General features: G+C 32.3%; 1 protein-coding gene and 1 pseudogene across 2 annotated transcripts; one reads left to right on the forward strand and one right to left on the reverse strand.

Moving 5' to 3' along the window:
• The first annotated feature begins 4,233 nt into the window (after nt 1-4,233).
• On the forward strand, nt 4,234-8,210 carry LOC123920701 (thioredoxin-like protein 4B). 2 transcript variants are annotated; one of them, XM_045973006.1, is made up of 5 exons: nt 4,234-4,445; nt 5,198-5,368; nt 5,491-5,648; nt 6,356-6,422; nt 7,231-8,210. In XM_045973006.1, exons 2-5 carry the CDS (start codon nt 5,237-5,239, stop codon nt 7,327-7,329), a joined length of 456 nt encoding a protein of 151 aa, XP_045828962.1. In that variant the 5' UTR covers nt 4,234-4,445; nt 5,198-5,236; the 3' UTR covers nt 7,330-8,210. The 2 variants fall into 2 exon arrangements, with proteins under 2 accessions (XP_045828962.1, XP_045828971.1); XM_045973015.1 differs by having other exon boundaries at nt 4,308-4,445; nt 7,877-8,210.
• A 6,588-nt stretch (nt 8,211-14,798) lies between these two features.
• Nucleotides 14,799-16,043, reverse strand: LOC123920694 (annotated as a pseudogene).
• Nucleotides 16,044-17,690: the final 1,647 nt, after the last annotated feature.

Genomic DNA, 17,690 nt, shown 5'->3' on the forward strand with positions numbered 1-17,690 from the left:
GTGTGTTTTGGGTAGGGATGGCAATTTGACTCATACCAACGGGCACCCGTAAAAAATACTTATAACGGATAGGGTAAAAACCCGCATTTTGGGTACAGGAACGAGTATGGATAATTACCCGCAAAAATGAACGGGTATGGGTGTGGGTATGGATACCTTAGTACCCACCCCGCCCCATAACCGCATAATATATATTTATTTATTTTATATATATTATTTTGTATAAATTACATATGTATATCAATTTAAAAAAATACAATACTATATTAAACTATTATACATTTTTAATAAAAAAGTTTCTTATAACATAATACAAACACCATGTGAATATGTCAACAAAGAAATTAACTTTAACATGAGGTTATTAAATTTTTTGTTTATAATTTTGATGAGTCAACATTAAAATCTTTTTAAAAAAATTAATTATATTAAAACTATATGATATTTTATAATTGATCGATTTATTTTTAGTAAAATTGTGGGTAATGAGTACGGGTATGGGTACCAAGGTTATGGGGACGGGTACAAAAGTTGTTACCCACACGGATATGGGGATGGGTACGTATATTTTTTCAAACTGCGGGTATGGGGATGAGTACTATAGTACCCATACCCTACCCATTGTCATCCCTAGTTTTGGTGCATATTTATCGTATGGTCTTCTCAACTCGACGTAGTTCAAGTAATATAGTTCAGTTTGTGAATGAGCTGCCTTCACTAAGTTCAAAACAATGTCCATAAATTTTATGTCATATTGTTAGGTTAAATGTCTTCACTTGAATTCTAAACCCATCTTTATCATCCGTGATAGATTTTAAGTGATATTTTTCACTTAATCTACAATTAAAAAAATAAATATTGAAGATTGGCTCGGACATTCAAGTGTACCTACCATGCAACTTCGTCTTTTTGGATTATTTGAGAGTTAAATATCTATGTGACCGATAAATGCAGTAGTTCAGGTCTAAATTCACGACCCTTAATGCATCTAAAAAAAATTACTACTCTCTATTATACTTAATACTCGATATAAGAGAAAATTAACTAGTGTCTCTGAGAGATTATTTAAGGAACTAAAAATTAATAAATTTTCCATTGAAAACAATATATTTTTTCCGATCGTTTTTACGAGGAACAATTTAGAAAGAAAAATACAGACCAAGGAACCTTATCTTTCTTATTAAAAATTCTAAAATTTTATAATCTATTCCAAAACTAACATTTGGTGTGTGTATATATATATATATATATATATATATATATATATATATATATATATATATATATATATATATATATATATATATCACTCTAAATAATGCATAACATTGGAATCCATTACATTTGATACAATTGTTTCTTATAAAAATCATCAATTTTTCTTCTTCTTCAAATTGTTCCTTGTAAATGAACCGAAGGAACTATTTTATATTTTAAATAATTTGACTATACAAATTCTAATACATATTATTTTTCCTACATTTGACATCTTTTAAGTTAGTTTTCCCGGTCACTAATTAACATTCTTATGGTTTAAATATTCCCTCTGTTGCCATTAATAATACAACATGTTCACATTTCAAATGTGCTATATAAATATAAAAAGTTAGATCACGTTCGATCACTCGTAACTGTGATCGAGAAGAGACTGAAACCACTTGATGTCAGAACTGACTCAAAATCAGATTAAACTGGTGGTGAAAGTTAAAAAAAATATATATATATATATATATATATATATATATATATATATATATATATACACTCCATCCTTCCCAAAATAAAAAGAGTTAATTTCACTAATGCAGGTATGTCAACGCACAATTTTAATCACCAATATTTTTAATTCTCTATTAGTAAAAATTATAAAAACTTGATATTTTGAAACTACTCATCAAAACAAATCAAACAAGATCTTATATGTTACTCCCTCCGTTTTCTTAAAAGTGTTAAGTTAGAATGATAACACCAAATTAAGAAAGTGGATTTTTGCACCCTATCTTCCTATTATACTCTCATCTTAATTCATCAATAAATTCCTATTTTTTTGCACCTAGTACTCATCTTATTTAAATCTTCAATGAGTCATTATTATAGGTAACAAATTATGTTTAGGCAAATGCTAACATGTGCCCCAAGGACATATTTTAAGGTGCATTTAATTAACTAATATCACATTTAATTTACTTCAAAAATAGTAATAATTAACTTTATTAATTAAAAGATATAGTCCACTATATTTATTATCTATTTAAGAGAATTGGAAAGACAAAATATGATATGCTGCCAAATTTGATTTATGATCACGCGATTGGTAATACGACCATAATTATATGCATCCAATATTTTTTTTTGGTTTGTTAACAATCAGACTTATAGTACTCATGGTAATACTTGATTTATGCCAACTTGTGATTTTTTTTTTTCGGTGAACAAGTCTAAGTATTATAGTATTATGTTGTAATGGTAACGATTGTTAGTACTATTTTAGCTTTTGAATTGCTAATATGTTTTAGAATTTTATAATACTTAATATAATTTAATTTTTTTTCATCTTAAAAAAAAGTTTGAAAAAAAAAAGTTTTGTAGCAAAAAAAATTGACCAATCGCGTGATCATAGATCAAGTATTTGGCAAGTATCATATTTTGCCTATGCAATTTTTTTTAAATTGGTAATAAATATAGTGAATCATATCTTTTAATTAATAAAGTTGATTATTGCTATTTTTAAAGTAAATTAAATGAGATATTGGTTAATTAAATGCACCTTAAAATGTGCCCTTAGGACACATGTTAGCAAAACCCTTCTGTTTATATCTAAATATAACAAGGAAGCAACAAACTTTCCTACCGTAAAAAAAAGAATTTTTTTTTTTTAAAAAGAAAACTTTAGTTTTTCAAATATATATATATAAAAAATATATTGAAAAAGATAACAATGATTGACAAATGATATAATTGACAAATCGTATCCTTAAAACACAAACGAGACAGTTTATTAGAAACGATAAATATGATAGAACTGGACACTTTTAAGAAAACGTAGGGAGTAATATTTATATCTATATTTTTTTTTTGAAACAGCCAAAATGAGATATATTAACACAAGCAGCCTCCCCAGCACAAGACGTACCAAGGTAGACTACAAAAGTTTACAAATAGTCAAAACCAGAAAACCAATCATACAAGGCCCAAACAAAGTAAAGGACTAGACCACCAGCTATGGTAGTTCGAAGCTAACGTAATATTCGTCGTCTTCAACCACCTAAAAAAGAAAAACTTGATCTTGTCCAACAACAGATGATACGTGTCAGTTGAGCCTTTGAACAATCGATGGTTTCTCTCCGTCCAAACCACCCAAACGCAAGCAAGCCAAATGAGCTGTAAAAAAGATCGGCGCGCTCGAGATCCGCCTGCTGAAGATGTAAACTGGACAAAGTGATCACGCAGTGTAGTGAACTCCACCAAAGGAATGTCAATCCACAAGCGAACTAAATCCCAAAGAAGTCCAACAGTGCTACAAGAAATGAATAAGTGATGGGCCGACTCTGCCTCTCCACATCCAAAAACACAAGTGTGAGCAGTAGGAGATAAAATGCCACGAGCGACTAGGTTTACTTTCGTAGGTAACTTGTCATGCAATAAACGCCACGTCATAATGGAGACCTTCAAAGGAACCTGAGGGTGCTAGATAAGGTTCTTCGCAGCATCCAAAGTAATTGAATCAAGAAAAGTCAGAAGCTGATATGCTCCCCTAACAGTATGGCCGGTATCAGGATCTGGACACCACTGCCACCTGTCTGTCAACTGAACCTGCAAGGAAATGGTAAGAAGTAAAGACTGACACTCCCCAACATCTCCTCCTCCCACGCCCTCAGCTGCCTCCTCCACTCCCAAGCCGCCTCATCCGCCCCCACCCTAAAGCAAACATCTCTGCCACCGTACGCGATTTGGTCACCGCCAACTCAAACAGGCGCCCAAACTGCTCACACAAAGGAGTCTCATCCACCCGGGGATCGGTCCAAAAAAAGGTAGTCAAATTGTCGGGAAAAAAATATAGTCAAAGCAATATAAATGAATAGTATCATTTAGTCAAAGTAGTTCTTATAAAATGGGACAGAAAAAGTATATTTTTCCCTCTCAACACGGATATCAAGGCGTGCAATAAATATTAAACTCTTTTTTTTTTAAAAAAAAAGTTATGTTTAAATAACATTTTCCTTCACATTTATTGGGTGGATGCAAGGCATAGGTGTTGCTCTCTTTTTTTCAATAAATCTTAACCCTTAAATTACTTTGATAGATTCAAATCCAATGGCATATATTAATGGTACATAAGCCAAATCTTTCCTCAAGGAAATCCTATCGCGCGTGCACCGCCATTCAGAACCCGTCGTCCTCCCAACCCGGCCGGCAATTAAACGTCGCACCACCGTCGTGTTTAGGTTAGTTTTCAATTTACAGAGTCATCTGTTCAAACAAGTTTTTTAATTAAGAGAAAATTTGTTATTGTAATTTGATCAAAAACTATTATGAATCCAACTTTATTTTCTTTACAATAGATAGGAATTGTAGGATTTCTATAATTTATGGAAATATTTTCATATCTAGTTATCTTGTAAAATAATAATTCTTATGATTATGAGTTCTTGTGTTTTTGCACTAATGCTCTTCGAGGTTTTTCAAATTGTTTGTTTTCAACTTTAATTACCATGAAAAACTGAGTTTGATGAAATGTCTTGACCACATGAATGAAGCAATGATGAAAATTTTGAGAATTTGTAATGAATTCATCGAGAAAACAATAAGAATCTATGGTGCTTCGACACAGACACCGCACATGACACGGACACATTGACACCCGACAATATTTGAGAGAAAATGACATAATTCAATGTAATCATATGTGTCCGTGTCATGTCGCGTGTTTGACACCAGGACACGCCTCATCTGAGTAGTACAATAGTTGTTTAAATTAAAGTCCACTGTTAATGGAATGCAGGTTAGACTCGGCCTGAATCTTTCTCATTGTTAGAATTGAATTTTGCTTGTGTTGCGATCTAGTTTTAAATTTTTTAGTATGTAACTTTCGTACTTAAATGAGTTTTAAGGCTGAAACATTGATTAGTTGCTTGAGTTTCATTTTGATGCCGATCAAAGAACATTGTCTGATTTCTTTTATTTTTCCAAAAAACAGGAAAGGTAAGGCGCAAGGTCAAAACTGTGGTGAAGAAGAATGAGTTACATGTTAACTACGTTGTCGCAAAAGAGAGAGGTTGATTCCATCATCAGAGATACCATTGATAAGGTTCTTGTTCTCCGCTTTGGTCGTGGTTCTGATCCTATCTGTCTGCAGCTTGATGAAATTGTATGCTTTCCTTTTCTCACTTTTGTTTCTTGTTTTTTTCCTTAAACACATACTTTTTATTTATAGAATTTTATATTATTCCCAATTCAAACCCTTTAGTTTTCATTTGTGGTGTGATACAGCTTTCTAAAGCAGCAAGAGAGGTGTCCAAATTTGCAACTGTGGCACTGGTTGATATTGACTCTCCGGACATTCAAGTCTATGTCAAATATTTTGATATCACATTAATTCCATCTACAGTGTTTTTCTTCAATGCTCATCACATGAAAATGGACTCCGGGTATGGTCGTATCACTTCCTTTGTGTTTTTGCTTCAAATTGTTGCTTATTGTTCTGTTTTTAATTGCAAATTTCTTCAACTATTTATTTCTATATAGAGATTATGTATAATAACTTTTGTGGTGGTAAAATTTGCAGCTAATATTATAAATTTCATGGTTGTTTGATAATCTGTTAATTACAACTATTAGTTATTGTTTCATGTTTGATTGATATCAATAGTTTTGAGGCATGCATACTTCAATCAAGACAAAAACTACCATGAGCTTGCTCATTTAGTAGCAAGCCAAATGAGCTTGCTCTATAAGCAAGTAGTTATACACTTTCAATGATAAGTGTAATCCGAACTAATGTTTGGTGGGGCGGAAGTCTTATTAAGTTTGGTTTTTGAAATTTATGGCTGTGTGAAGCTTAATCAAATCAAGTATTGGGTCTAAAAAATATGTTGCGATCTAATGTACACCCCAATCTACGAAACTTTTCATTATCTCCGCAGTTCAAATAAATTATGTGTTCTAAAAAGCGTTACATGGTGCAAATGCAAAGTACTACCTTTTGTTTTTTGTAATTTCCTGTTCTGTAACGTTGGCTTAGATCTCTAGAAGTTGCGATGTCATCAATTTTAGTTTTGCAAAAGAAATTTTATGTCCTGACTTGTTACAATGAAATTATGGGCTATGTTTTTCACATATTTGTTATCATATGTAGGACTGCGGATCATACTAAATGGATCGGTGCTTTTCACAAAAAGCAAGACTTCATTGATGTGGTAGAGGTACGCATCCTTGTTTGCTGGACTAATAAAGTGATTTATATGGATCTTTCATCTTGTTGTAATGATTATAAATTGCTTTAATTGCTAATGACTTATTGAATATTAAATTTATAGTTAAGATAGTAATAGACAATGATCATTTGAAGGCCTACAATACTATGTAGCATAAGCGTGGAAGCATGTGCGGTAGTCTTGTTAATAATAAATTAGCGATAAGGAGAACAAAGTGAACACACACCAAATTTCTATTGCTTTTATTTGTGACGGTTCTATTGCTTTTATTTGTTAACACCTGCTTCCCTTTTGTATTATTATCATCCAACTTCCCACTAGATGAGGTTGGCTACATGGATCTAATAGCGCAATGTTACCCTTTTCTAATTCTTAATGTTTATTTTTTGGCATTCCTTTACTTCCAACTATCAGACCTTTTCTCATCTAGCCAACCCTCTTAACCAATGTTTCTATGGTTTTTAACTTAAAATACCGACCAGAATAGAACAGGATAGGAGAAAGTTGTTCTCTCAACAAATAGAAAAAAGGTGTGCTACTCTGTCTTTTTACTTCAGTATATAAAATTTAAGTTTGTCCCCTCAAGCTCAAGATTGATTCCCAAACCCATACTTGATTATTTGAGTGCATCTTTCTTTAGCAACACCAATTTAGCATTCTAGTAGTTTTATTTGTTTGTTTGTGTTTTATTATTTTGAAATTTCTGTAGATAATTTAAGAAGTTGGATATCTGAAAATGTTTGCATCCCAAGTATTTGTTATTAATATTCATGAAACTGTTTTTGCATTTCTACAGACAATATTTAGAGGAGCAATGAATGGAAAGCTCATTGTGAATTGTCCTCTCCCACCTGAAAGGATACCAAAATACCAATTACTGTATAAGGATGTCTAAAATTTATACTCAAACCACCCTCCCCTTTTTTCCCTTTCCCTTAAGCGCGGGGATAATTGACTTGCAGATTAGGGACAATTTTAGGGGCTCTGAACCCTAAATTCATGTTTTCTCCCTATCCACCGAAGAATTCAAGCCTTGGGAAAAATCTCGGAGCTTGGACGGACCATCCAGTGACCAACATCTCTTCATCATCCTAGTTTTACCTCTCTTTACTCTTTCATGCAATTTTAGGGTTCTTGGTTCAGCCTAGAGCTTTTGCTCAAGAGATTGAGATTAGTCTAATTAAGTGAATTTGAACTTCAATTGCATGAATTTGACTTGTATATAGAAATTGTCCAGATCTTATCACATATACAGTTCAATATTCAACTATATCCAACTACAAGAGTTGATCAGCCAAATTTTAAATAACACAAACTCAAACTCAAACATGATCTTTATTTAGAAATACAAGTTATCATAAGCTGATTCATACAATATAGACCAAATAGAGTCATCAATAGCTGGCAGTAATATTATTGATGTTGTCCGAGCTGCTCCTTAGTTGTCTCCAAGACTGAAGTGAAGGACCATGAATAGATCTCATGTGATTGAGCAGTCCCTGAAGAAGCAGATATACCAACCACAACCATCTCTGGTAGCAACCATTTCAAATCAAGCTGTTGAGAAAGTGTGGAATGTTGACCATCTTCATCAGTGGCAACAACAGTCAAGGTACTAGAGAGAGTTATAAATGATTGTTATTGTCACCATTGTATCATACTTATATCTCCAACTCATTATTTTGGTCGAATATAATGAGTTAAGATGGATTCCAATATGTGTATAGTTGGGATCCCATGGATTGACATAATTGTCAAAATTCTTACACTTGATCGGAATTAATCCTTCAACCTAAAACAATCGAACACCGCACAAAGACGGGAAAACAAAATACACCGCACAATGACAGGACAACAAAATACACAAAAACAAGCAAATATGTGAAAATCACACTTATTTAATATAACGACAAAGAAAAAACAATCTGGAGGGATGATTTGAGGTCAACTTCAAATCACCCCTCTTTGATAAACTAAGAACAAGAAAAAAAAAGTAGTGACGACTAGGGTTAGAATTTAGGAGAGGAGAGAAAAGGAGAACTTAGTTCTTAAACTACTCCCTCCTGTCCTTATTATAAGGAACACTTTGGGAAAAAAAAATTGGTCTTTTTTATAAGAAACTTTGACCAATTTTCAAATGTTCTAAATGTTCAATTTCATTTATGCCCTTATTTATTATGAAAGAGAATTTAAAAATAAGTAAGTTAGTTGAATAAATAGTAATTAAATAAGGGTAAACATGGAATAAATTTAAATTTATAAGAGTATTAAATGAAAATAACTATGTTAAATGTGTTTCCTTGGTCTGTGTGATTTTTTCAAAGTGTTTCTTATAAAAAGGACCGGAAGGAGTATTATTTAATCATCCCTATGTACGAGACTATACTATTAACAAAAAATAAGAGTAAACTCTCATTTCCTTGTCTAAAAGTGTAACTCTCTTTTTTATTCATTTTTTTTTATAAGAAAAATATTATTATAAAGAGTGCATGAGGTACTCAAACCCTTATAAAATAAAGAAGTTATAATATGCTTTGAAGACAACCATATCGATCAAAACACCAATTTGAGAAAGATATAGAAGACAAACAACCTGCACGACTACTATACCAAATGCAAGAAATAGTCTTAAATAGTACTCCTTTGAACACCACGTCGTTTCTAAGTTTTCAAATGCACCAAGTAGTAGCTAGGGGTGTACATGGGTCGGGCAAATCCGGTTGACCCGGTCAAACCCACCCAATCCAACCCAAAAAAGTGGGTTGGGTCGAGCAAGTGGGTGGGTATATGGATTTCAAAAATGAAAAACCCATAAAAAAAGTTGGTTTACGGGTAAAACCGGACCCAACCCAAAACACCCACTTATCCACTAGTGCTATGTTTTTTGAAATATTTTTTATGAAAATACTAAAGATTTTTCCATTTGATCATTAAATATTTTTTATATTGAAAATAAGTTATACTATTTTTTAAGAAAATAGAAAGATTGAATAATTTTTATAAACAAATATGATAATTTATCGCACTATTTAAAAAATAAAAAGAAAAACTTGAATAATTTTCATGAATATATATTATAATTCATCATTTAGTCATTTGATATTAAAAAAAGCAAAAAAAATTATTTGGGTAGCAAACTATCTAACCCGTAAATTAGTGGGTTTACACGAAAAATATGTGATTATTTTTTATAGTGAAAAAAGTTACACTATTTTTCAAGAAAATAATATGGTTCAGTTATTTTTATGAAAAAATATGATGATTCGACATTTAAATATTTAATATAAAAAAATAGAAAAATAATTTGGGTAACCCACTACCCAATCCAACCCGGAAATTAGTGGATTTACCCAATTCGGCCCAATGTTATAACGGGTGGTTATTTTCCTCGACCCAATCCGGAGTATCCTATGTTGTTCGGGTTTTGGTTTTGGTCAAACCCAACCCAATACGGCCCACGTACACCCCTAGTAGTAGCTAACCAAATCAAATGTCTCACACGGTTACCTTTTTTTGACTTGATCAAATTCCCAAAAGACAAAAAATGGTCCCATCCTTCCAAACCCAACGAAGGATTGTGGCCTAACCATTTAAAACTTCTCTCCACACACCTTTGATAAAGGAGCAACAGAAGAAAAGATGGGTACAATCCTCATCGAACTGAAAACAAAAGATACAAGGAAGATCGTGCGTATCAAGTAAAATACCTCTACGATTTAGAGCAACCCGCGTAGGTAACCTTTGTACAAATAATCTCCATACGAAGACAACAACCTTTGATGGGACATCATTCAACCATAGCTTCTGAATAACACCTAACACATTCGAACCCAATAAATTAGTATACCGAGCTTTGAGCAACAAATTATCACAAAATTTTACGGAAAATAGGCCAATCGATCCCCATGCCCATCTCCACCTATCAACATTATCTTGCTGAAAAGAGAAACCTACTAACAAATTTTGTAGGTCTAAAAGCCGTTGATACTCACTGTCGGATAGTTCAACACGCCACTGCCAATTCCATAGGAGAGTCTTGTCGTTCCACTTCAGTCTATCTGATATCAGCACATATGGACTTGTTTCTTTTAGAAAAAGATTAGGAAACAAAATCACTAAATACTTGGTTTCCAAACCCTTTAAAGAAATTTTTTTTTTCTACCCAACAATTATTCATTTACCCCAAAATATTTTTCAATATGCATATTCTACCATTATTAAATTTCAGTATATTTTAATATTTTTTACTTTATCTTTTTATAATTTTTCCGGTAGACTGATCATACCCCCAAAACACTGTTCTGGTACCTTCTTTTTTTCCCGTATGTTAATTTTACCGGAACATTTTTTCAAAGTGTTCCGGTTTGAAAAAAATATGAATTGTTAAAAAGTGTTCCGGTTTGTATCATATATAGAATTTTTATATCATATACCAAAACACTTGATGTTCCGGTATTATACAAGTGTTCCGGTCTTATCGTTGATTTGGATGCACATCAAATTCTTCCGATTCCAACTCATCGTTGAACCCCATTTCACCTCCAACATCAAATCCTTTCAATTTTCACTCACCCTTCCAATCCTCCAAACAAAAACATAAACACCAGATTCAATTTCTCTCTTTAACCAGCAACCTTATATTTCCCTCCTATGTGAATTTCGTGTTATGGGTTAAAGAATGATTTCTGGATTTGTGAATTTTTTGGTTATGGGTTGTAGATTTTTGTTGGTTGAAGAATGATGAACATTAAAGAAAATGATGATAAATTGTTTTCCTTTTATGGATTTTAATTCTTTTGTCCTTTTAGTGATTTGGCGAAAGTGTATGGTTGATTATGTTATATCAATTTCTCATAGTGATTTTGGGATTGCGTCGAAAAAAAATGAAGAAATTAAGGATGACAAAGAAATGTTATTGTCTGCACAAAATCAGAACTGGTCGAAATCAAAACAACCAAGGTTCTTCCAGTCTCTGTCAGATCTCCGCCGGTGAACTTCCAATCTCCAGGAGGCCAAGAAGGTCGTCGTCTCCACCTCACACCGGTTGTCACCCATTTGATAATGCAAGTTGATATTAGAAGGAAAACAATGGAGAAAATGGGTTTTCTATGACTTGTTTTTAGTTCTACATTTTTAAACAAGGAAGAAATATAACATACCAGGACACTTGTATAATATCAGAACATTTTTCATAGAACACTTTTCATAATACCAGAACACTTTTCAAAAGTGTTCCGATATGTAATATAAAAATTATGCATATGATACAAACTGGAACACTTTTAAAAAGTATTTCGGTAACAATCCATATTTTTTCCAAGAACACTTTGAAAAATGTTCTAGTAAAATTAACATATCGAAGAAAAAAAAGGTATCGAGACCGTGTTTCGGAGGTGTGACCAGTCTACCGAAAAGGTTATAAAACGACAAAGTAAAAAATATTAAAATATTGAAATTTGATAATGGTAGAATGGGGATATTGGAAAATATGTTGGGGTAGAGAGATAATTATTGGGGTAGAAAAAAAAAATTCCCCATTTAAACCTCCAAAAGCCAACATTAAGACCATTTCCCACACAACATCTCACATTTGATTTGAACCAATCAACGTTGCCATCCTTGCCAAGGCCTATATATATCACATCAAGTTTTTGGTGTACGTTGTCAACCATTATTGATTTTTCAACATGGCAATTAGAGTTTATTTAAAAAAATTATCTCTTGTCAATTATTATTTAAAAACATTATTATTATTATTATTATTATTATTATTATTATTATTAATTGTAGTAGTGTAGTGGTGGTAGTAGTGATATATGATATATATAGTAGTGGTAGTAGTAGCAACAACAGCAGTAATTATTATTATTATTATTGTTATTATTATTATTATTAGTACGGAGTAGTAGTTAAGCGTTGCTATTTGCTTAGGAAAAGTTTGATTCACCAATTGCAAGAATCCAATTTGCTTATAGTGCTTGTGTCTCTCAAATGCATATATGGCTATATGAGATTTAATTATTTTAAGTTTTTAACATTAAAGCTATACTATTTGATTCACGAATTGCAAGAATCCAATTTGCGTATTGTCCTTTATTAATTTTTTTTTTCATTCAAGTCTTTCATCGTTTGTGATACACACATATTAGTCCTTTCTTTCATTTTTTTTATTTAAAAAAAATTATAGGATTATTTTATTTTCTTAATATATTATTTTATTTTATTAAAAATATAAAAATCGAGTATTCATCATCATCTTCATATATTCATCTTCTTCATCTTTAAACCAAAATCAAATTCTTAGAAAGAAAAAAAGGAATGATGAATGTTGTTTCACTGGAATGACAGCTCAGTAGCGCGACAAACAGCTGGTATGGATAGAATAATAGCTAACTGTTGTCAACAATTTAACACACGGCAGATAGGGTTGGGAATAGACTAGGCCAGGTCAGATTTTGGAAGGCATGCGCCTGGCCTACGATTTTTCTTCCAGCCTAAGTCTGGCCTATCAAATGCTTTTTTTTTTGCCTGACCTGAGCCTTTTAAAGTCTGTTCTTACCTTATAGCCTGTTTAAAGGTCTGTGTTACATAAAGGATGAGAAGAATATAAACTTCAAAAAAAAAAATCAAACGAATATGGTTGAGTTCATTAAGCAACAAACGAATATGGTTGCTCATACGCTTACTAGGACGGCGAATATGGTCTAGTTATTACATCTTTTATATGATACCTCATTGTATTGAATTTTTTTTGTTAAATGAAATGGTTTGAGCTTTTGTTTGAAAAACAAAAAATCAAATTATACTCAAATGCACTTCCAAATAACATCAATCTCAATCTACTTCTAAACTCGTCAGATCTTGAAGAAAAGATCTTGAAAAACACAAACCCCAAATTTGACATTTTGAAGAAAGCAACTAAACTCGTCGGATCTCAAATTTGAATAAACACAAAAACCATTTATGATTATTTTATTAACATAATCTACTTTTACCATAATTTTTATTAAAGTATACAAATAAATATTAACATATAAGATATTGTTCAACTTGTCTCGACGAATATTTTTAACATATAAATTTTTCATAATTTTTTATAATAGAGTTGTGCATTGACATGTGTGCCGTGATAAAAAATTAACACTTAAAAAGTAACGAAATGAGTATTTTTATTATTCGACAATTTTAATACACATACTAAAACCTAGAGCTGTCGAAATGGGCTCGCCCGAATCGGCCGGCCCGCCAAGCCCGATTTTTCCCGGACTCGGGCCTTGAAAATCCTAACCCGAATTATTTCCGGGCTTTTTAGTCTGGCCCGATAAAGCCCGATTAAAATATGGGCTAGCCCGAATGGCCCACGGCGGCCCGCAAGCCCGAAAAAATTAAAATAAAAAAATTAAAATTAAAAATAAATATAAATAATTTGTTTTGGATGATTTGAACTTAGTTCGTAATATAAATTATAAAACACCTCCGCTACTTAAGTAGCGGATGAGTAAAAATAAGGCACCGGAGAAACTCATAGGTAGTGGATAAGTTAAAATAGGGCGCACGAGAAACTCGTACGTGGCGGTTGAGTAAAAATAGGGCGCGCGAGAAACTCGTAAGTAGCGGATGAGTAAAAATAGGGCGTGCAAGAAACTTATAAGTAGCGGATGACTTAAAATACGGCGCGCGAGAAAGTCGTAGGTAGTGGATGAGTAAAAATATGACGCGCAAGAAACTCGTAAGTAGCGGATGAGTAAAAATATAGGGCGCGAGAAACTCATAGGTAGCGGATGAGTAACAATAGGGCGCGCGAGAAACTCATAGGTAGCAGATGAGTAAAATTAGGGCGCGCGAGAAACTCTTAGATAGCGGATGAGTAAAAATACTGCGCACGATAATTATTATATATATATATATATATATATATATATATATATATATAAGTATCGGATGAGTAAAAATAGGACGCGCGAAAATTATTGATCATATTTATAATGTTGAGTTTGAGCACTAAATATAAAATAAAAAATAAAAAAATAAACCGGGCGGCCCGAAGGCCGACAACTCGTACCGGGCCGGGCTCGGACACTAATTTTGGTAGCCCGTTTTTTATCCGGACTTTTTAGCCTGGCCCGATAAAATCCGAAGCCCGACCAGGCTGTCCCGAATTTGTCCGGACTGCCCGTTTTGACAGCTCTACTAAAACCCCATCAATTTTTCTAAGTATTTCCCGTAAACTCATGATCTAAGGTGAACACGAATTCGCTAGGCAAAATAAGCTTAATTCCAAGCCAAAATTATGACATTTAAACAACTACATTTCAAAGCATAATACAACAATATTATTAACCAAAGTCTTTAATATAATCAAAGTTTAAATAACATATTATATTATTAATTCATTCAAACATAATACAAGGTCTTCTTTCTTTTTTACATAAAGTTTTGGTGAGTTAGATCCATGAGGTTCACAAGAGTCGGAGCAAGCCTCGAGGTTCATAGCACCTACACAAGTACTTTATAGATAACCCACCAACAAAAAGGTCTTTATGCCAGCAAATAAAAGTTGAACAAACACTCATATGGAGTATGAGTTAACTCTTACCAACTGAACTAGCCGTTGGCTACAAGCATGGTCTTTATTTAAAAAGATAGAAAGAAAAAAAAAAAACTCAAACATTGATGACAAAGCTAGAGATATGGCTAGCATATATTGTCTTTATTTAGAAAATACTAGTGAGATATGATTCTATATATCATGCACAGCTTGCAATATTGTTTGAGGTGGTGCTGCTTATAGTTGTCTTCAAATTAAAACTGAACTGAATGACCATGATTGGATGGTGTGTACTTGACGCGACGGTCCTGATGTGGAAGCAGAAAAACCAATCCTAACTGTTTCCGGGAGCACTTCTTTGAAATCAACGACATGAGCAACGGTAGAAAGTTGACCATTATTATCAGTTAGAACAACACTCAAAATCTTAGAATTAGAGTCATAGGCGATACTTACACTGACCAACGCATGATTCACTCTATTCCATGTCGCTGTCTTCAGCGACATTAAAGAGTTGACATTGATTCCAATATGTGAATACTTGGGATCCCATGTATTGACATAATTGTCGAATTCTACACCAACAAATTGATTGAAAGCGAAACTTTCATCAACTAATCCAAGCTTTCCACCGGTTGAGTTGTTGGGAATTTGAGTATTAGTTGGTGCAAGAAAAAAGACAAGTCCATCGGCTGGCGTAGTAGTTCCAAAGTTGTCGAGGATAAAAGAGAACGAAGTTATGAAGCTAACAACGTTGCCCGTGGAACTGTCCCAAATGGAAACGGGTGTTGTATACAAGGCATGGCCAACAATCAACTTGTCATTAGGGTCAGTGAGTGCCAAAGTCCCACTTGATGAAATCTTGGCACTCCCTTGAAGGATTATAGATGATTTATCGGCACTGAAGTTGGAGATGCTGAAGGAAGTTGTTTTTTGTGAGTTCACTACTTCTTTTGCTAGCAAGATCATTAAAACAACAAAAAGTAGTTTCTTAATTTTAGTTGGAAAGAAATTAGCCATTGTACTTATAATAATATTTTCTCTAAGTTGTGAATGAGAATTGCAGGTTTATCGCATGTATTTATACACTCATCATATGGACTAGCTCAGTTTGGTATTTGTCACGTTAAATGGTATTATATTACATTTGTGCATTTGACAACATATGAATCATAAAAAAATTGACAACTTGCTCAAAATGCCGACTCCATTAAATTATACTACCTCCATCCCTAATTATAAAACCTTATTTGACAAAAATGTACTATTCATTTACCTTGTTTTGACCTTATTTTTTTAATAATATATAAATGTAAATATTAGCATATAAGATCTTGTTCAATTTGTTTTGATGAGTATTTTCAAAATATTAAATTTTTATAATTTTTAATAATAGACAATTAAATATATTAGTGATCAAAGTTGTGCATTGGCGTACGTGCACTGGTCAAACAGAGTCTTATAATTAAGGATGAGATAATATTATATTATTTTTAACAATTTATGGTTGAGGAGAAATTAATTTACAACTCATGGTAACATTTTTCCTTTTTTTTTTTTTTTTTTTTTTTGGTAGAGTTTTTCCTTTTTTTTTTATATATTAAAAAAGTGAATACTTTGCCATCCTATATTATTTTTTTTATCAAGTAATTTAGTCAAACATTTAATTATTAAATGTATGTACTGGAGAATATATATTATTTATTTATTGGAAGGGTGTCAGTACGCTATCTTGCAGCTCCGGAGTGAAGGGAACCTTTTATATGAAATTTTTACTAAATTACCTTTTATATTTGGAGAAAAAGTACTCTTCATACTTTAATATAAGCACCCGTTCAAATTCTAAGATAAATTAGTAATATTAATAAGATGTATGTTTGAGAAAAACAAACATTTTCTTATATATAAGATCGGAGGGAGTAATAAATATATCAAGTAAATTGCATATAGTGGTTTATTTTGAGGGACAAAAAAATTCTTAACAAAACTTATAATTAGCGACAGGGGAGTAATAAAACATGTTAATTGAACGGGTAATCTAAAGAAGCAACGATAAAATTGTATGGTATTTATCAAAACAAAAAAAAAATTATGGTATAACATTAATCTCTTAACTATTTTCCAATGTTTTAAAAACCGGATCGGATGTCGAACCGTTGTGGCCTCCGGTTCATGGTTCAACCGGTTCAATCGGTTCGACCGTTTTAGAACCGTTTGAACCGGATAATAAATAAATAAATATATAATAAAATATAAAATATATATTTCAACATCAAACTCAAATTTTAATAGTAAAAAAAATAAAAATACAAATGTCTATTTCACTAACCCACATTTCAAGAAGACATGGCCCAAGCCCATTACACTAACCCTAGATATAAAAGGAAGTTGCAAACTCACATACATATGCCAAAAGAATGAAAACACACTTAAAACACAGCCACCACTATTTATCTCTTCTCAAATTCATCTCTTCTTCTTTCTCTCCCTCTTCTCTCTCTAACCATTAACATGAATTAAAAAACAACAACACAAATAAATGGTTTATTCATCTTCACTTCTATCAAAAACTTCTTTCAATTTCATTCAAAAACATCTTCCAATTTCATTTCTTCTTTCACTTCGATCAAATACTTTTGGGATTCTTGGATCTTATGAGAGAGTGAAAAGGGAATTAAAGATTTCAAATCAATAAATCTAAAAAAAGA

Source organism: Trifolium pratense, linkage group LG1, assembly GCF_020283565.1.
Source record: "Trifolium pratense cultivar HEN17-A07 linkage group LG1, ARS_RC_1.1, whole genome shotgun sequence".
NCBI lineage: Eukaryota > Viridiplantae > Streptophyta > Magnoliopsida > Fabales > Fabaceae > Trifolium > Trifolium pratense.

Coding starts and splice junctions, on each gene's coding strand:
- LOC123920701 (XM_045973006.1), top strand. CDS start 5,237: ATGAGTTACATGTTAACTACGTTGTCGCAAAAGAGAGAGGTTGATTCC. Junction 5,369..5,490: donor GTCTGCAGCTTGATGAAATT/GTATGCTTTCCT, acceptor GGTGTGATACAG/CTTTCTAAAGCAGCAAGAGA. Junction 5,649..6,355: donor CACATGAAAATGGACTCCGG/GTATGGTCGTAT, acceptor TATCATATGTAG/GACTGCGGATCATACTAAAT.